Source organism: Colletotrichum scovillei (genome assembly GCF_011075155.1).
Source record: "Colletotrichum scovillei strain TJNH1 chromosome Unknown Contig00006, whole genome shotgun sequence".
NCBI classification, from domain to species: domain Eukaryota; kingdom Fungi; phylum Ascomycota; class Sordariomycetes; order Glomerellales; family Glomerellaceae; genus Colletotrichum; species Colletotrichum scovillei.
The window spans coordinates 1-20,043 of record NW_023336264.1 but is presented as its reverse complement, the minus strand read 5'-3'; the positions used below and the strand labels follow the sequence as shown (position 1 = coordinate 20,043).

General features: G+C 48.2%; 6 protein-coding genes across 6 annotated transcripts; 3 read left to right on the top strand and 3 right to left on the bottom strand.

Annotated features, from left to right (window-relative positions):
• Positions 1-1,316: 1,316 nt before the first annotated feature.
• HER10_EVM0005815 (uncharacterized protein) lies at positions 1,317-1,900 on the bottom strand (the record flags this gene model as incomplete). The annotated part of the gene is made up of 2 exons (XM_035475419.1): positions 1,317-1,596; positions 1,650-1,900. The coding sequence occupies 2 exons, from the start codon at positions 1,898-1,900 to the stop codon at positions 1,317-1,319; spliced, it is 531 nt and encodes a 176-aa protein (XP_035332682.1).
• A 770-nt stretch (positions 1,901-2,670) lies between these two features.
• Positions 2,671-4,928, bottom strand: HER10_EVM0000731 (metallo-beta-lactamase superfamily protein). Its single transcript, XM_035470500.1, has 2 exons — positions 4,066-4,928; positions 2,671-4,008 (listed from the first exon to the last, which is right to left on the bottom strand). Exons 1-2 carry the CDS (start codon positions 4,829-4,831, stop codon positions 3,599-3,601), a joined length of 1,176 nt encoding a protein of 391 aa, XP_035332075.1. The 5' UTR covers positions 4,832-4,928; the 3' UTR covers positions 2,671-3,598.
• Positions 4,929-5,410: 482 nt separating this feature from the next.
• HER10_EVM0011294 (Sulfide:quinone oxidoreductase/flavo-binding protein) lies at positions 5,411-7,171 on the top strand. Its single transcript, XM_035480730.1, has one exon. The coding sequence runs from the start codon at positions 5,485-5,487 to the stop codon at positions 6,841-6,843; it is 1,359 nt and encodes a 452-aa protein (XP_035333369.1). The 5' UTR covers positions 5,411-5,484; the 3' UTR covers positions 6,844-7,171.
• A 260-nt stretch (positions 7,172-7,431) lies between these two features.
• On the top strand, positions 7,432-9,177 carry HER10_EVM0004066 (xylosidase arabinofuranosidase; the record flags this gene model as incomplete). Its single annotated transcript, XM_035473723.1, has 1 exon — positions 7,432-9,177. One exon carries the CDS (start codon positions 7,432-7,434, stop codon positions 9,175-9,177), a length of 1,746 nt encoding a protein of 581 aa, XP_035332456.1.
• Positions 9,178-9,794: 617 nt separating this feature from the next.
• HER10_EVM0006030 (uncharacterized protein) lies at positions 9,795-11,247 on the top strand (the record flags this gene model as incomplete). Its single annotated transcript, XM_035475628.1, has 8 exons — positions 9,795-9,845; positions 9,904-9,933; positions 9,990-10,080; positions 10,132-10,173; positions 10,229-10,421; positions 10,478-10,615; positions 10,686-11,105; positions 11,154-11,247. The coding sequence occupies 8 exons, from the start codon at positions 9,795-9,797 to the stop codon at positions 11,245-11,247; spliced, it is 1,059 nt and encodes a 352-aa protein (XP_035332714.1).
• A 6,483-nt stretch (positions 11,248-17,730) lies between these two features.
• Positions 17,731-18,558, bottom strand: HER10_EVM0012689 (uncharacterized protein; the record flags this gene model as incomplete). The annotated part of the gene is made up of 2 exons (XM_035482078.1): positions 17,731-18,054; positions 18,151-18,558. The coding sequence occupies 2 exons, from the start codon at positions 18,556-18,558 to the stop codon at positions 17,731-17,733; spliced, it is 732 nt and encodes a 243-aa protein (XP_035333539.1).
• Between the last annotated feature and the right edge of the window lie 1,485 nt (positions 18,559-20,043).

The window sequence follows — 20,043 nt, the reverse complement described above, 5'->3', positions numbered from 1 at the left end:
GAACCACCAAACTAATATACTGCTTGAGTGAGTTCTTCTTCATTTCGCCGCATCATTCGTTTTCCCAGCCGCTCTTGTAGATTTCTGACCGCCGTGGCCCTGGCTGTTCGGGGTGTCTCCGGAGTTGCCGGGCGGGGGCTTTCCTCCGCTTGCTTCTTGAGATTCCTCTTACCGAGCCTGTCTTGAAGAGTCTTTACCGCTGCGGCTCGGACTGTTCTCGGTGTGGCAGGAGAAATCGGGGTGCTTGGAGACGCCGGTAAAGGTCCCTCCACCTGGGACCGCCTGGCATTTTCGGTCTCCTGCTGCTTGAGTGCACGGAGACGCCTAGCAACTTTTGACTGCATTCTAGCAGCTGCCGAGGTTCGAGGCCTGGAAAAGTTGTGCACATCGGATCTGATGGACCGGACTGTCGATGTCGGGCTCGCAGGTCGTGTAGCTAGTGCTGCTATAGACGGATGTTGGCTTGGCGGACGTGTGCTTGGCCGCGAGCTTTGCTCAGATATGACTCGACTCTCTGTCCTGTACGTCAGACGTCGCCCCTCAAGAGAGCTGACACTTGATATCCTACGCCTCCGTCGTCCCTCGTTTGGCAATACATTGCTGTCAGGTCGAATGCTATTGGTAATGCCATCCGCTCTGTTTACGAGGGTTGCAATGTGTGGGAGTGAAGGAGGATGGTCTGGAATAGCTTCAAGACCATAACGAGACGATCTAAATGTCGTCGTGGTGCGTGAACTTGCCGGCCGGCTAGCTTGCCTCATCTGTAAATGATAGTTTGCCTCCCAATCCCCATCCCGGGTCGAAGGTCTGCGCCCTACGAGTCTGTTTTCTTCTTCCATGGTCATCAATGGAGTCAGCGGCCTTCTGAATGGAATATCCAGAAATCGACCGTTGATGGGAGGTGATTGCATGCCGATAGCAGTCCATCTTCTTGAATCATATCTCCCCTGTTCTTCAAGTAGAGCCTGACTACGCGGAGAGTACTCAGCATGCCGAGGCATGGATGGCAGAATCACTTCGCCAGGCTGTGCCGAGGCATTGGTGGATATGTCAGAATCCCCTTGTCGCATACTGGCATGTTCACGACACGTAACCCAATCATCGAGTGCCACTCTCGCGGCTGCTTTTGGTGTCGCGCCATCCCTCGTCGGTGGCTTCCATGCGAATGCACTGGAGGACACTGGAGAGTCGGGCAATGAGACACCAGGGCGATCCCCGAAGACAGCATTCAAGGGCGTTGGCATGGATATGCTTCTGGCGTGACGTCTAGCGATTTCGTTAGTTTTGAGTCATATTATGAACAGAAGTAAAGTTACTTACAAAGCTCTTCGCTGAGGCTCGTGAGGATTCCTTTTCGTCAGAGTCTTGCGTTTTCGCTTCTCGGGTTTGCTTGACACACGGGGCTTTTCGGCGTGCTTCTCTATATTCGCCTGGAGGCTCGGCGTCATATAGACAACTCCCGGCTCAAGGTCGTCGTCATCATCAGGACACGCTAGTGGATCCTCGCCTCGAATGAACCAAGCTTGAGAAATGCCTAGAGTCGCGAATGGACGATCTGCCATCTCAATAACTGCAAGTACTGCTGCGAGAGAAAACCTTGTGAAGGTATTAGCTCTGACCATCCAGTCCCTTTGGATTCAATCACTCACAAGGAAGATATGCTGATTATGACATTAAGCCATGGGAGGTTTTCTTGAACCCCCTTGGAAAGATCCAGTCCAATGTTTACAGCCACAAATATCGACAAAGTGATTGCTGCCACCCAAACGGGAAGACCCAGCCTAGCCAGCAAAAAGGCAAAGCCGGCAACATATTTGCCGTATTTAGTTGGAGATCCATAGTTCTTGATGTACGCTGTTCTTCCAGCGACTAAGTGCGTGAAGACGTAGACGAGACTCATGCAGGAAGCGACGAAGAAAACAGCTCGGCTAAGAGGATCAAGGACCTCTGTTGACTCGAGATCCTGGAACAAGACCACAGCTGATAAAGCTATACCAGCTCCGGCCGAAATGAATAATAGTATTACCGAGAGAAGAGACAGTACGGGATACAATCGATTGGCTTTCTGAGGGGTTGTTTTTGGTGACAATGCAAGCGGCGGCACTGAAGTCGTCGCGTTCTCATAGTGCTGACTCATTAGTACTCGATTCCATCCACACGACGCAAAAGTATTGTCCGGTGTCGCCTCGTGTTTGTAGTGAGAAGACTCGGATTGATCGGCTGCCACTGACGATCGACTTTGACTCAGCAGCGTCGGAGAGCGCGATCACACAAGGCAGTGTTGCCTGAACCCCAAAGGTGACATTGAAACCTTGTAAGAAACGTGATAATTCTCCGTGAATGTGGCTTGAAGTTGAAGTACAGCTGGACAGCGGAAGAGAGGGGTTTTGTTTGCACATGCCACATAAATCAGCCTTGATTCATCTGAGTTTCTGGAGTGAGCATGACGTGTCGCCTCGTTCAGACTCGAGATCAATAACACAATCCGAAGTTTTTGAGGTTCCATCCCCCGGCAATCTAGCCGACGCATGGATGCCGACTGAGTCTCTTTGTGTGTGATCGGTTCTCATCTGATGTCCGCACCAGCATGTGAAACAATGCGATGGCCGAAATGGCCCAAACTCACGTACAGCAAATGGGCTGCGCATAGACTTTAGAACGTTTCGGGTAGCCGGATCGAACGCTGCAGCGAATGATTTCATTACATCTTTTCGTCTCCTCCCGTGTTTTCATTCAAGTCGGTCGCCTCGGTAGGGCCGTTGGTGAGACGAACCTGAAGTACCCAACAATGGGCGCTTTTTGTCCTTACTTAAATTCAATGGTTTCGAGGTTGTCTTCGATCCTGTTGACAGGGGTCAATTCGACGGGTTTCAAAACACTGGTAGACATGGAATTCCTTTGCGCTTAGCTTGCTTGGAGTATAGCCCAGAGCGTCTGTTTGGCCATGGGAAAACGCAACTCCTCCATAAGGGCATTTGATTGCAAAGGCCAAGCGGGAGCCGACTCGGCCAAGAATTGCCTTCACTGGAATGGTCTCAGGACCTTTAAGCTCAGTGAGTTTAGCTACTGTGCCTCCCCACTTGTGGGCCTGCGTTGTGTTGTTACATTGACAGTGGCCCACGTGCCTTACACAGTAGGTGTATCAAGCGCGTGTCAAACCCTGCCCCTAAGCTTCGACCACAGTTGTGGCATTTAGCCTTACTCTCTGCGTTGTCTCTGTGCGAACAACACAAATACCAAGCGTGATCGAATTCATCAGCTTTTATTAAATTGGCGACGCAATCAGAAGTTAGGCGAGTGCGATCAAATAATCGTTCCCCTCCCTTGCCAATCGGGTTCTTACAAGCCCACTCATTACGTTCTCCGCGCCCCGGGCGCGGGCTTTCCCTCTGGGCACAATAGTGTTCAAGGCAATGCCACAATGGTACATCAACAACCCAATCACTATTACATATAACCGGGAATGAGGCTCTCGGTGATCGCCACCAACTTTCATATCCCCGTCACGCTCAAGACCGCCCATTCTGGCGGTGCTAGCCTCCGTAGATGATTGACATAGTGTTCACGCTCCCGACCGCGACCAGCGGCATCTTGTTGATCACCATTGCAGGTCTCCAAGTTTGATAGGTACACGAAGCATACGGTGCCCAGAAGCCGTTGGTTGTGGCAGCTTGCCAGCTCGGATGTTTGTCTGCAGGGACTGGTGAAGTAGCTTTGGCTCACCGAGCTTAGCATCGCGCTCTTTGCGTTGCGCAACGAATTCCTCCTCGGTGATACCGTCCCGTAAGTGTTTGTTCAGCTTTCTGTGGTCGCTGACTGTCATCCATGGTACCGGGCCTTCTCGATCGTCCGGGGGATAGTCATGGCCTGTCCAAACTTTGACGTGGTCTGGAAGACTAAGAAGCCTGCGGCCCGAGTGATAAAGGTTGTTGGCGCTTCCCCCAGGAAAGTCACATCGAGCAGTCCCAATGTCCACGTGGAAAAGGGAATCACCGCAGAACACATTGTCTTGTCAAGAACATCAGCAAAAGTAAATATGAAAACGGGGCGTCTCAGGGGCCTTACCTCCGATCTTATAGCCCAGATGGTCGGGCGTGTGCCCGGGGAGATGAATGGCAGTCGCGCTCAGGTGACCAATGCTGAAACTCTCATCGTCTTCAAAGAGTTTGTCAAAAACACCATGACGCTCTTGGCTGGACACGTCATATCGTTGGCCGAATAAATCTTGTACCTGTCCGATGCGCCTTCCGATGCCAATCTGTGGCTTGTTACCATGCTCTTCTGCGATGCGCTTCTGTAGGTATGAAGCTGCAGTGAGGTGATCTGCATGTGCATGAGTTTCTAGGATCCGCAAGACTCGGTAGCTCTTTTCTTTGACCAGTCGAAGCAACTCGTCTGCTGAAGAAGTGGTGATAATTTGAGTTGTGCGGTCATAATCCAAGACTGGATCAATGATGACAGCCGCTTTCGTCGCTGGGTCTGCAACGACGTATTGCCAGGTTCCTGTGTTTGACTCAAAAACATCGTGAATGACAGGCTGTGTGACATCGACGGGGGCTGTGCTATATGAGTATCTTCCGGACTGACTTATCGCATTTGGGAGATTCCGCCATTTCGAGAGGGGCGTTGCAAAGCCGCCACTTGGTAACATGGCATGCCGACGCGCAGTGAAGACATCTAGATGGACGGCCCTGGTTGCCCTAGTGTCATGCACAGCACGCACCTGAGTGCTGCAAGTTCTTCGGATGAGTGGTGATTTTGCAATCCCTGGTGTCGATAAAAGACAGCACGACTGGACTTGTTTATTCACACGCGCGCGCATGCATGTCATTTTGAAGGTGAGTCGCGGCGGTGAATATAGGAGAGAGCGAGTGGGGTTTGGCGATGCAAGCTGCTGGAGGCAATGATGCAACTAAAAGTTGGAGGATGCACAATACAAATGGACCGAGTGGTGGGGGGGTCAATCTGCCGAAACCTTTAATACTGGGAGCAACCGAAAGAAAGTTTAAACATCGAACGACACCCCCACTGCAACCCGGCGGCTGCCCGTGCCGGTCGGGGAGTTGTAAATGAGATCGGCGACCATTCTCGCCGACTAGTCTCGCCGACAAGCCGGCCGGCCGGTGCGGCTCTCTCATTGAAGAAATACCAGTGGGATGTCAAGCCCGGGAACGAGCAAGTTTTCTGTAGCGGACGCTTGCGGCTATCGGGGGATGCTCGGCGCGGCTTGCAATCCTGACAACTTGACTCGCCTGTTGGTTCCGACAGTGGAGTGGGCCCCCGCACCTCTTTTTAAGCTTCGGCGTTTTCATTTTCCAGTCGGCGCCCCGTTTCTTTCCAGGCGCCATACTTACTTGAGTTGGTTGGCTAATCTCTGTGCTTTATCATCACGACATCTCGTGGTCCAACCCTCCCGTTGAAAAAAATAACGCCATCACCTGTTCTGCAAACTTTTTACAGCACTCCTTCTTCGTTTACTTCGAAATGCTTGCCAGTCGCGCGACTTTGGTATCGCGCCATGCCGGCCGCGCCCGGATTGCTGCAAAGGCTTCTGAGATTCGGAATCTCGCGACAGTAGCCCCCGTGAGCTCAGCTGCTCGGAACCACAAAGTTGTTGTAGTCGGAGGCGGCAGCGCAGGTCTGACCATTAGCCACCAGCTGTTGCGGTCCGGCCGGTTTTCTCAGGATGACATTGCTGTTGTTGATCCAGCCGAATGGCACCACTATCAGCCAGGCTGGACGTTGGTAGGCGGTGGCCTCAAGTCAAAGCAAGAATTGCGAAGGCCCCTCGAGAGCCTGGTTGACCCCAAACTCAAGTTCTACCAGCAGGGAGTAAGCTCCTTCAACCCCGAGGAGAACAACATCAAGCTTGGAAACGGCGATAAACTTGGCTACGAGCAGCTCGTTGTCGCTCCTGGTATCAACATCGATTACGGCAGTGTCAAGGGCTTGCCCGAGGCTCTTGCAGACCCCGGTTCCCTTGTGTCTTCTATCTACGGCTATGACACTTGTGACAAGGTATTCGGCACCTTCGGAAGACTTCAGAAGGGAAACGCAATCTTTACCCAACCCGCCGGTGTGATCAAGTGTGCTGGCGCTCCCCAGAAGATCATGTGGCTTGCCCTCGACCACTGGAAGCGTGCCGGCCTGTATAACCCCAACGACCCGGCAAGCTCGTCCATTAAGATCAGCTTTGCCACTGGCCTTCCCACCATGTTTGGTGTCCCCAAATACAGCGCAAAGCTTGAAGAATTGCGCAAGGAAAGGGGTGTCGAGGGACTCTTTCAGCATGATCTTCTCTCCGTGGACGGTAACACAGCCACCTTCGGCCGTCCTGATGGAAAGGAAAAGGTCACAAAGCAGTTTGACCTCATGCATGTCGTTCCGAAAATGGGGCCCCATGCTTTCGTCAAGAGCAGCCCTCTCGCCGACGCTGCTGGCTATGTCAGTGTTGATCAAGCAACAACCCGACACACCAAATTCCCCAATGTCTGGTCGGCAGGTGATGCATCTAGTCTCCCCACCTCCAAGACTGCTGCCGCAATTACATCTCAGGCCCCCATCCTTGTCAGCAACCTGCTGCGGTCGTTGGACGGCGCTGAGCCTCAACCTTCTTACGATGGCTATACCTCTTGCCCGATTCCTACAGAGTATGGTAAACTATTGCTTGCTGAGTTCAAGTATGGGGGAGTTCCCAAGGAGACTTTTGGCGACCTCATTGGATTCGATCAAGCAGTCCCTAGACGTGCGTTTTACCACTTGAAGAAGGACTTCTTCCCGTGGGTTTACTACACCTCCATGGTGAAAGGAACTTGGGGTGGCCCTAATGGCTGGAGAAACTGATCTCGCCGTCTGAGCACGTGTGACCTGTACTAGCTATGTATTCCTAGGAGTAGAGTGGCGGTAAAAGTCTTGAATCCGCGCGGTTTCCGGTCGATCTTTAGATTTCTCTACTGGCTGTGTGATTTAATTGCGAGATCTGTTTCACTTGGTTATCTTCCTTGAGGACCTGTGCTGTCCCAGCGAATGTGAGTGGCCGTCAATCCATTGTAGTACCTGCAGTAGCGCGTGGTTAGTTGGATATGTAGTGAATCGTGCGTGTCGGTTGATCCAGCATTCGGGGATGTTGCCCGCGGAGGTTCTTTTGAAAGCGACTTGGTTATACGTGCCGACTTCCATCCCAGGCGCTAGCGTGACCTGGCATTTCCCATCTCGGTAGCTCTGTAGTGATACCAATTTGACTAAGCTCGCGTACCACCGGTGCGGCGCCCCGCGTTAACGTTACGCTCGTATCTTCAGTCGTATTCAATTTTCGCATCCGTCCTTTTTCGTATCAAACGGTCTTCCAGATCTCCGCGGATATAAAACTGTGTGCAAAACCAAAGGATTCGGGAATTGCTTTGATGAAGTACCGAACATGATTTCTTCAAGATGAAACTAATCGCTCTTGTTTATTCCTTTGCGGCTGTAGCTGAGGCCAACTTTTTCAACCCCATCCTTTCTGGCTTTCACCCCGATCCAAGCTGCATTCATGTCGACAATGCGTTCTTCTGTGTAACCTCAACCTTTACGTGGTCTCCTGGTGTTCCAGTCTATACAAGCACAGATTTACGCCACTGGACTCTTGTGAGCCATGTCCTCAATCGACGTGAACAGCTCCCGCAGCTGGAAAACGCGCCAACTGGCCAAGATGGCTTATTTGCATCAACAATTCGCCACCACAACAACACCTTCTATGTAACAACTACCTTCGTGTCTATCACTTCCTATAAGGAATTCACCATGCAAAACCTCATATTCTCAACAAACAACCTCTTCAACGCATCATCGTGGAGCATTCCTACTGAATTCAATTTCACCGGCTACGATCCTTCTCTCTTCTTTGACGACGACAGCGACACCGTCTATTTAACTGGGGCTGCTGTCTCATCTACTGGAACCGCGATTGCGCTGACTACCATTGATATCGGAACAGGAGTCCTCGGGGATTTCTCGTATCCATGGAACGGCACCGGGCTGGGGACCGCCGAAGGACCCCACCTTTACAAGAAAGACAACTGGTACTATATCCTTGTTGCCGAAGGAGGTACTAAAGAATTGCATCGCGGCTCCATCTCCCGTTCCCGCACTGTCTATGGTCCTTACGAGAGCAACCCAGCCAATCCAATCGTCGCCGCCGAGCACTTGAACTCATCATACATACAAACAGTTGGCCATGCTGATATCTTCCAAGACAAAGCAACCGGACACTGGTGGGGGGTCGCACTCGCAATGCGTTCAGGAGCCAAGTTCGAGACGTATCCTATGGGCCGAGAGACGGTCTTATTCCCAGTTTCCTGGTCAGCAGGCGAGGGCTCGTGGCCGCGTCTGCTCGAACCCGTTAGAGGACAGATGATGGCGTCACTTCCTGGCACACTTACCAACTCCAGCAGTCTGCCTGGCATTCATCATGGGATTGATGTGGTCGACTTTGCGTCAGACTCCGTCCTGCCCTCACATTGGGTACATATTCGATACCCAAACGAGTCAGCGTACTCGATTTCTCTCGAGGGACATGCAAATTCGATGCGACTCGGCTTGTCATCAAGAAACTTATCGTCGATGATTTTGCCTCATGACACTCTTACAAAGGACATCACATTTGTCGGTCGCCGGCAGACAGAAACGCTCTTTTCATTCAGTGTCGATCTGGACTTTGACCCCCAGTTACTCGGAGAAGAGGCTGGCATTTCCGTATATCTGGATGAAAAAAGACACATTGACTTTAGTGTGGCGTTTGACAACCAGACAACCAGCGGGAAACTGCTTCAAGTTCAGTCATTCAGTAGCAACGAGAATGTCACTGTGCCGCAACCCGTCACCTTACCTCTGCCTTCAGAATACCGAAACCGCACACCAATTCGCTTGGAGGTTTTGGCATCAAACACGACGCATTACACATTCCTTGCTGGTTTTCCAGATTTGTGCAAACCCGAAGCTGTTCATATGATGATAGTTGGGCATGCAGGTGCAAGTCTAGTGAGCGGTGGATACACGGGGGTTGTCATTGGGGTATACGGAACCACCAACGGTCAAACTATCAAACGAAAGTCAGCAGCATACGTAAGTAGATGGAGGTACTCTGGCAGAGGACAGTATATAGACTATGATCTCGTGGTAAAGGACGTTCGTGTTTGATCCTGTCAACAAGCAGAGCGTGGAGCTTAGACACGAAGCGCAAACACTTATTTTGGAAGACTAGGTAGCCTGATTACTAGGCATGGTAAAATTTGATTGAGGGCTGAGTATGGGATTGTTGTATATTGGCACAATACCAGGCTCAGTTTTGACACCCAGCTCTGATACGTATCAAACCCTGCTTCATTTTGCCTGACAAGTCGGGATTTCTTCTTGATATGGCAGCACCACATGGCGACAACAATGCCGCATTGGGACGGCACAAACCCCACACCAATCTGCGACTTATAATCCTGGCCAAGTTGTGACCAACAACGAAAAATAGCCCCGCCGATATCGAATGTAACAAACATGCGAACTTCGTTGGTGCATCAGACGGCCAAATTTCTATTCGCGCGGGGAAACACCCGTGCCCACCCAACCGCCTATGGACATGGGTTTCTCTGAGTGTTTGGTGCAGAAAGGCGGCGCTGCATGCGCCAAAAAGAGGACCAACGCCGACCGTATATTAGTCCACCCGCCATTACAACTCTGTCATTTTCCTCTGTCACTTCTGTTTCTCTTTTCTCATGCTCGGGGCTTCTTCTCTGCCCTGAAGTTTCGCACCGTAAGCCATCATGGCCAACCCACCTCAAGATTTTGAGGTCCAGATCGCTGCTGATGAGGAGGTTCGTTGATACACCGCACCGTCAGTAAAATACTTTGTGTCTGATTGAATTTCTACAGCAAGATGATTCTAGTTCGGAGATGGGAACCGTGAGTGTGGTCAATTTTGCCAACCATTGATGCTGCAGACACTGAGTTTGTAACAGAGCATTGCCTCCTCTAGCACTAGTCTACGCAGCTCACTTCTAGACTATCGCCGTGAGAATGGCCGGACTTATCATCGTTACAAGGATGGAAGTGAGTTTTGAGATTGACTCAATGAGTCAGGTTACTAAAGTTGTGCTTTAGAATACCAATTCCCGAACGATGAACGCGAGCTTGACAGACTTGGTATTGATTCTCAACCATGACCGTGGGTTTGCCATTTCGCTAATCAGCGCTCTAGATTTGGTTAACCATCTATGTCTTCTCACGCTGGATGGCGAGCTTGGCATCGCCCCACCCTGTAGAGAGGACGCCAAAGTTGGCCGCGTTCTTGATGTCGGTACAGGCACGGGCATCTGGGCGGTTCAGTTTGGTGATGACCACCCAGAGGCCGATATATTGGGAATCGACCTTTCCGCCACTCAGCCAAGTAGGTATGTTTCAACCGAAGTCGGTGGGCTCCTAACGAGCATTAACGTCAATATTCTAGTGTGCCTCCTAATGTGAGGTTCGAGGTCGATGATATCGAAGACGAGTGGACATTTTCACAACCCTTCCAATACATCCACAGCCGCTTTATGACGTCTAGCATCAGAGACTGGAGGCTTTTTTTACAAAGATGCTACGAGTAAGTCTTCATCGCTTTGTAAATCACAAGACGAGGCCACGCAGCTTGGAGCTGACTAGCGCGAACATAGTAATCTTGAGCCTGGTGGCTATGTTGAGCTTCAGGAGACCGCCATTTTTGCTCAATCTGACGATGGAACCTTGAAGCCCGAACATGCTTTGTCCGATTGGTCCAAGTACCTTATGGAAGCTTCGATCAAGCTTGGAGCAGCGTGGGTTGATACGCCCGAGCTAAGGGAGATCATGGTCGAGGTCGGGTTTGAAGATGTCGCGCTGAGCACTTATAAGTGGCCGACGAACACCTGGCCGAAAGACGAGCACTTCAAAGAGCTGGGCTCATGGAATAACGAAAATTTTATGACGGGGATGGAGGCAATTACGATGGCACCCCTCACACGTGCTTTGGACTGGAGCCCCGAAGAGGTCAGAGTCTTTCTCATCGAAGTCCGCAAGAATGGAAACGACCGAAATATCCACGCTTATTGGCCTCAGTAAGTTCTCCCGCTGTAGAACCGTCTGGCTTTTTCTTACTGGCATAGGCATGTTCTCGTTGGGCGAAGGCCCATCCAAGAAAAGGAAGGCACTGCACTATCTCCGACCGCAGTTGTGGGTGAGTCTGCAGGTGCAGTCTAGAGTGGCAAGAGCCTGGCTACGCCAAAGAATATTATAACTGTCGTACCTTCCCACAGTCTTCTTGACAGCACCTTTTACGGTGAATGGCATCGAATGAAATCAAATGAATCTTCAACATTCGAAATCCCTGGTTTCATCACAAGTTCCATCAGTGAATGGTGCCATAGGCATTTATCAATACACGTGGATTGCGATTAGCTCGTATGCACTCCGATAGAGCGTTTAGCGTACACTACCGGTCTGCAATCCGAGGTTGGGGTTCATGAGAGTGGCATAGATGGCTGGTCTGGGCAACGATGATGCCGCCAAGAGAACCTCAAGTCTTTCAAAAAATGAAATGGTAGTTGTTGGATTACAGCAATCAGTAGAAAAAGAGAATACGCGACGCGGTCACGGCTTATACAAACGAACCTCCCACTTTCATTTGACTTCTGAATGAATCATGGGCTTTGCCTAGTTTCTCCTCATGAACCTCGCGCAGCATCAATAAAAATAAAGATCTAAGAAGTTTATTACTAGTACTCATCTGATGAAATTCGAAAATAAGCGCATAGAACAACAACCTATAGTTGTTAAAATAAGTAGTGTCCCGCACTTGACAAGTATTTAGGCAACCCTATTAGTGTTTAAAACCCTATAAATTATTTTCTTAATTTGTCTTAGAATAAAAAAATAAAAATTCATAACCTCTAGCTTTTTAATTACTTTGGGTTATGAGTCAAAGAACGAATGAGCTAAGGACCGCCTTGTTGAGGCCGCGTCCTCATCTCAAACCACACTTAGTCGATAGTGCCGAGCTGGTATCTTGTATAAGTAGAGAATCAAAGAACCGTGGCTGTTAAGCCTTTTGCAATAGGTGGTGATAAAATGTTCGTTTGATTGACATAGATTGCCTTGTTTAGCTGATCCAAACTCGACAAAGGTGTTCCATTGAGTAACTTGATAATACTTGGCCCTCGGAAATGCTAGTAGCATTTTGTGGCAGACAAAATGCCCCGAACAGGAATATTATAATAGATAGCGGTCAGTAGAGATATCTTGTGAAAGAAAGTCCTTTGTCGCGCAACCAAATGATAAGCCGTAAGAGCATAGGGATTGTTAACTTGAAACGCAATATCATGTATCTCTTCTCCGTTCCAGCATATGAGCTTAATTAAATCATTGACATAGAAGTTCATATGTAGCTCGACCTGAAGTAAACGAGTAGCGATTTCGTCATCCCACTGTAGGAGAATGTCGCCCGTTTGGACTGCATGGTCCGCCGGTCTCTCAGGAAGAACCACCTTGGTAGAGACTCAATGCTCAGCCTCATGAGACTCGGATCGGGCCAACCACTGCTCTCCAAGTCTAAGTCTCCTGCACTCACAGATGTATGCATCATGCCAGTTTAGGAAGGTCCAGTCGAAGGCAGATCCAACCAACTTCAAACTTATTCAGCCTTAGGCGAAATTGCTGAGGATATGTCGATCAGGCTGTGATTGGGCTTTGCTCGAGGCGCCCAACTCGCCAGCGAACCACGTCTCAGGCAGGCAACTTACGGATTGCGTCATAACTATTGCATAGCACGCTAATAAGGTCGATGCTGGGACTTTGTTAGCCTTCGACACCTCTCAAGTTCCAAACTCTATTGTTCTCGTTGAAATCTATTCAGGCTACGGTATTTCGGACAGCATCGTTGATCTTCAAGTCAAGTTCGACTTTGTTCCAATTAGCGGCCCGGGAATGTCCGATACGATCCATCCCGCCCTCAAATGGTTGCGTCTGGCAAACGATGAACCATCAGACATTGTCTTTGGATGTCTCGCCGCCATTATCAGCAGCACATTCCTGGCGCTACATCTCAATGTCTCGCCTACACGCCCTAGGAGCCAATCCACCTTCTTCCTCCGGCGATGGTGGGATGCCGCCCCAACTCGACAGCTTCGGCGCCAACTAGTCTGGACAGGCATGGTTGTGTTTGCCCCCGAGTTTCTCGTAAGCATGGCATTTGGGACGTGGCGAGCGTCATCTATTGGCGCCGAAGTCTTTCGCTCAGGTCATGGGAACATACAGACCTGGGGTAAGAGGCATGCCTGCTTCGCGAACATGGGTGGAATAGAGTTTAGGCTGCAGAAAGACGGCGACAACATCCCGGAATCTCATGACCGTCAGTTTCTTATTCATTTGGCAAACAGCAGAGAGAGGGAGAATACGACGCTACGGAAGATTGCGGTCGTTTTCGATCCTACGACAGAAGTGCTACGGACATGCCTGGAAAAGGCATACTGGGCCGTCACCATAGCGACCTTCCAGTATTTGACTAAACCTTTCTCGAGAATAATCGGAGACCCCACAAGTGAACCGGCAAGGGCTGAAAGAGAGCCTAGTGGTCCTCTGCGATCCCCAGAAACATCAATTGAGCTCTCAGAAATGGATCCTGGCGCTATCGCTACGTCGTCCCGGCATCCGGAAATAACAACGGCAACCACTATCAACATATATCCTAGAATAGGCGAGTCTCCAGCCGGACCGTCGAATGTTCACAGGGATTCAATAGACCTAGGACTAGTGAACCTCGCTGATGTTGCCAGCTCCGAAAGCAGTCCTGATAATACTGTGTATGCTCAACAGAATGAGGCCATTCTTGCAGATCCAGACGTATTCAGTCAGGACATTGCACCGCAGGACAGAGAGAGCTCCTCTACCTGTCTCTCTAACACCACCGATACAATAACTCTCTACTTGAACGCCATACAAATCGTCGCTGCTCAGAACCTGGGTCTTTTGGGCGAAGGCCCATCAATCAGCGAGGAGGATATAAAAGATAAAGACAAGACAAGTGCCTATGCCAGGGGTCTGGTAGTCTTCCAGCTTGTCTGGTTCGCGATGAGGAATGTTACGCAGCTTTGCCTCGGTCAGTCTCCCGCCCAAATCGAACTCGCAACGTTGACGTACGTCTTGTGCGCTTTGATGGCCTACGCGATGTTTTGGAACCAGCCTCAAGGAGTCGAACGGCCGATACAACACGCTGTTCAAGCGTCTTCGACTAGGGAGATTCGTCCAGTAACCGCTGAGGATATTCACTGGCTGAGCTTCTATGGCGGGTCACCTTTTCTTGAACGCAACTTCGTTCCGCCATTCGGCATGGGCAGCATGGGATTCGACGCCACTAAACTTCCGCCTACTGACTTGTCGCTCACCTGCTTCACTACATTCGGAGACGTCCTGCTGATGGACGACGACTTCGCGGGCATCATTGTGGGAATGATATTCGGGACCCTCTACTGTCTCGGGTGGAACCACTATTTCCCTTCAAAGTTGGAGCTATGGGCATGGCGTGCATCCGCCCTTGTTATTACGGGTTCCCTGGTCCCTTTCGCTCTCGCTAATGCCCTATGCTCAATGTCTGCCCTCCGTTACCAGGCAGATCGAGTGAGGCCATCAACGCACTCTTTACACATTTTATCTCTCTATATGTTACTAGTTTTGTATATTCTTTGCCGGGGATATATGCTCGTGGTTATGGTAAGGGTGCTCTGGCTATAGAGTTGAGTTGTCACGGTTGCTCGTCCTGAACAAATATTGGATTCGCAAACTGTCTTTTCTGTATCTGCTTTTTAGATCTATAATACGAATGACTCGGACCAGAAGCCGTTTTGCTCGAACCTATTAGTACTAGTCTGTTTAGTAAAGATCGGCGAATGCTTGATGTTGTGCTTTTCCTCGACTTCTCGACTGGATATTTCGGACGGGCATGTATTAGACGTTGATGGATAGCCCTGAGGATGATGCTATCCAAGGCATCAATCTGTGAGGCGGATGTAGCTCAGTCAGGAGAGCGTCAGACTGAAGCGGGTTCACCCCCGAGAAACTTCTTTCAATCAAGCTGAAAGAAACACACTTACGTGATATCCACTAAAGAACATGGACTTATATCGCCACTCTTGACGCCTATTATGCTCCTGCTGGAGACTCCAGTGGCTTGAGTGCTAGGGGTAGATGTGTCTCGGTCCTAGAAGGCATAGAGCGGGTTGCAGACTATATACCTTAGAATGGTGATGGACTGCCCTTGTACTACAAACTGTCTCCGTAATACGCAGTGCAATACTCTATTCCAACCCTTCCGTCTAGACACCGGCCTTCATGAACACCCAGATTGGATGGCTTTGAAAATGCTTCCTTGTGGCTTGTGGGTCGCTGGCACTGCGTGAAGGTGAGTCTTGTGGGTAGCCTCTGTAACACTGGAAGACAAAAGGGACTAATATCAAGGTGGGACGAGTTCTTGGAATTAGTGCCATATACTGCGAGCGGCATGAGGGAAGCACCAGTGAGAGTTAAGCTATTGACTCAAACTCGGCAAGATAAGAGTACCACGCACAGCAAAGGGAAAATCTCAAGCCTCGAACCTGTAATCACGCCAAGCACGACATCTTGTTCTTCTTGAATTAATGTCCATTCTAATGTTTCATTTGTGGTGTGTAACTCCTATCCGTTCTGTACTAGAGTCCAACGATGAATGCAAGATCGGGAGCATGACACAACTGTAGGCGTAACCGCTTGAAATGTGACCGATCCGTTCCGCACTGCCTAAAGTGCACAAGTAGAGACCAAAATTGTCTAGGATATGGCGTCTTGTTACGATAAGGAAACGGAGTGGCGAGTCATAGTAAATTAGCGATCGTTACCTCCGACAAAATCAGGCAGATTACCAAAAGAGACACGATCTCAACTCTACAGGCATCTTGGGGTTCTATCGAGTCTACACGGCAGCTACTATCCGCCAGTTCTGAGCCGAAATCTCCTCATTCATTACCTCGTTCATTATTAGACCCGCTTGCAGAAAGTCTAGACTATCGATCGAGGAGATATCTGGCCTATTGTACTTCGCATCCGCCTTCCCAGCTACTCTTTGTACTAACACTGTTTGTTCAAAGTCGCAAGTAGGGCTTACAGGGACCTCGTTCTCTATAATATCCCGAACCAAAACCCGTTCCGCCAGCTAATTGCGGTTACGTATCAGCAGCCGATCTTAATGCAGACCATCGTCGCCAATACAGCTTTGCACATGTCAAACGCTTATCAACGGCTGCCACAATCTTCAATTATGTCAGCCATGATAGCCTCGACTCAGAGCAGCACAAGCTTACTGAGCTCTCTATTGGCTGAGCGATGCGGGCCGGACCTGCCGGAGACTATCCACGACGCACTTATGGCTAAGCAGCAGGCACTTGGTATGCTTCAGTCTGCTCTCGAAGATGTGGCCACGGTAAATGTTGATCTGATCCTCGCGGTGGTGCTCCTCCTCATTTCATGCGAGCTTATAGACTCTGGGCAAGGCAACTGGATGTTTCACATCAATGGTGCCAGAGTGATCATTGGGAAGCTCATTACATCTGCAATGGCAACGGAGACTGCATGGAGTTCACTTTGCCGCAGTTTGATATCAAACTGCTTAGTGTAAGTCACCCTGTATCCTGACCGATGGCTGCTGACTTGATGTACACTAGGTATGATCTCTTTGGGTCATCATTCGCAAGTTCTTACTCACCACGAAGTTGGCTACCAACGGCTACGTTATCACTTCAACAAGATGCAGAAGGCAACCACTGCTCCTCGTTTCCGGCTGCTCTGCTTCCTTTGATACAAGCAGGTTCTCAACTCTTAAGGACTGATGACGGTATCACGTCTTCAGATGATTTTATCAACTCAAAACAGAACAACGCGCTTAATCTCTTGCAAGCTGCAAGGTCGTTCAGCCCAACTGCCTGGGCAATTGACTTACAGTCACGCTCATCAGCCGAAGACATGTTTCAGCGAATTGAAATTGCCTCTGCACACAGGGCAGCTGTCTGTATTTATCTGTCCCGCGTTGTTCTTGCTCTATGGCCCAACGCAATATTTCAGGACAATCTGGGAACTCTAGCAGCGGAAGTGATGGCCCACGTTTTGCATATTCCCCCGGGAGATCCTCTATTCACAGCGACCGCGTGGCCAGCTTTCGTTACTGGCCTAGAAACGTTTGATTATACAAAGCGTGCCTGGGTTGGGAGAAGATTCCAAGATCTCTGGGAAGCTGAGCCTTGGGGGCTTACGAGAGACGCACTTAAAGCCTTAGAAATGATTTGGGATAAGAGGCAGAGTGAAGGTATTAGAGAGAGTAGGAACTGGATCGAGGACCTTAGAAAAATAGGGGTACATTGGCTAATTGTATTATGAAAGGCCTCTTGTTAAGATTTATGATTTACGCTCATGGAAATCTGTCTCATAGTCAGCCATAGACATTTAGCGTCCACGATAGAGATAGTTATAGTGTCTTAGGTCAAATCAGTGCGTTAGAGCCGCTGTTTGGTCATCTCCCTACGGGTGGCCCTATAGCCCTGCAGCCTACGAATTTAGGAGGATACTAAGAATAAAAGTGGCTCATGTCGGATGCCGCTGGATTCATATCATGCTGCGATCGGAAAATAATGGAAATATTGAACAATATAAGTGATCAAATTCTTATTAACAGTCCTTTGTAATTACACGTCCGTCAACAAACTGCGAACACTTTCTAATATACGGAAGCTGGTTCGCCGTGACATGATGTCCATCAATATCGTAGCGGTTGTCAACCAGCTCCTCCATCCTCGCCATCCTCCTCTCGGTTGCTCTCTTATTGCCCAGGGTGAGGCGTTCCAGCATTAGCCGCAGCCACTGCGCGACGTCATGATGGCCAGCCGCAGCGGCGTCGTCGGCGGCGGTGTGGCCGTTGCCGTTCTTCCTGGCCAAGAGAACAATGGCCACCATGTAGTCGGGGACGTACATTGGTTCGGGGTCGTGTTCGAACTCCCCCAAATCTTCGCAAACAGGCGCGTAGGCATCGGACCCAGACTCGTAGGAGGGTTGTTTCCATCCTGGATGCATCCAGAAAATGCGCCAAACTCCGTTCACGACGTCCAAACGGCCAGTGCGAGCCGCAACGTGAAAGACAGTATCCCCAGCCTTGTTTCGGAGGAAAAAGGGGGCTCTGAAGCACGTCAAGAGCCAGGGGTTGGCGCTCCAGTCCCTCCCAAAGCTCTCGATGTGGCTGTCGAGGGCACGAATGTTCCGAGCAGCAGCAGCGACGTGGACAGCAGTGTCACCGGTAGTGGGGTCGGTCACCCAGCGTAGCAGCTGATACAAGTGAGCGTTATGAGGTATGACGGCCTCGTATCGGAAAAAGATCTCCCGGGCGTCTTCCTTGCGAAAGAGGTCGAGAAAGCTCCGCGCGGCCTCGGGACTGAATCCCTCGGGAGGAGGTGAGGTGAGGATCTCCTCATCGTCGGAGTCGTGTTCGGCCGGCTCAGCCATGTTGCCGGTAGTTTAGACTTTGTAAACCGCAGAGATAAGGCAAGGGATAGCGAGGGAGTAACGTGAGCCCGAAATATGGCAAATGAGTGATTCGGCTCTTAATGAGGGCTGAATTAAGGAGAATTGGCTGCTTGACCGTGCCGCAATGCGCCTCTTTAAGTAGAAGTAAGTAACGGAGTCCGCGGTGTATTATTAGTCATAAAGTATATACAAGGACGGTCACGTTGGGGCACTAACGTTCCCGGGGAAAAGGGATCCAACGTACTAGGATAGTCTACTAAGTATACCTTATCTTACTAAGATTAAACTTTAAAATAAGAGACTTGACCTTTTCTTTATATATAGGCCTAAGTATTATTCAGAAGCAATTCAAATAAAATCGGCTATATAAACTATAAAATATAATCCGAGCTTTAAAGTAATATTAATTAGAATTAGGTTAGTACTATAATTAATTAGTACTTCTTATTAACTAAAGACTTAGGGTTAAGGTTATATAAGTAATTATTAAAGTTAAGCTATAAAAAGGGTACTAATAAAGTAATTAAAAATAATAAATAAAAGATTACTTTATACTATTTATTTATTATTAAAAATAAAAGTAATATTAAATTACTATAAATAACTTCGTTAAGATTAATAAAAATATTATATACTTATTTATTAAAAATATAAAATAACTATCTAACCTAATAATAATATTAAGTCGTACTTTTATTACGAGTATTAATTAAAAAAAGTTCTTAAAAATATTAAGGATTATTATAATTACTTAGATCTAACTAATTTAAAAATTAATATTTTACTTAGTAATAGTAGCTTAGCTATTAAATAGCTTAATATTTTATAGGAGTATAGTTACTTTATATATTACTATTTTATTATAATAAGAGATAATATTATATATTACTAATAAGAGGCTAAGTATATAGTAATTAAGTTAAAGTTAATAAAAGTTTAGTTATAAATATAAATACGTAAAAGTATATATAATACTAAATTATTAATAATAATAAAGCTAAAGTAGGACCCGATTTAGGTAATAATAGTAAAAGGATATTATAAAACTAATAATAGCTTAGTATATAGCTAAATTTAATATTAAGGATACTAAGTAGTTAAAAATAAAGGACTTAAAAAATATAAACTAAAACTTATTATAAATAAAAAGCTATAATAAGTTAAGTATTTTAAATTTTATAATCTTCTTAGGATTTATAATACTACTAAATAAATATAAACTAAGAGTATAGTATTAAAATAAGGCTAAAAACGGGATAAAAGGCTATAAGGAGTAATTAATCTTACTTTATCTTAAAGAGAGCTTCGATTATAAAATAGAATAATATAATTAATAACTAAATAGTATACTAACTAAAACGCTTTAATAACTTACTAATATTATAAGCACTAGTATTACACTAGCTAGTCGTAATAAATATATTAACAAAAGTTAAGGCTATAAATACTAAGTAAATAATATTA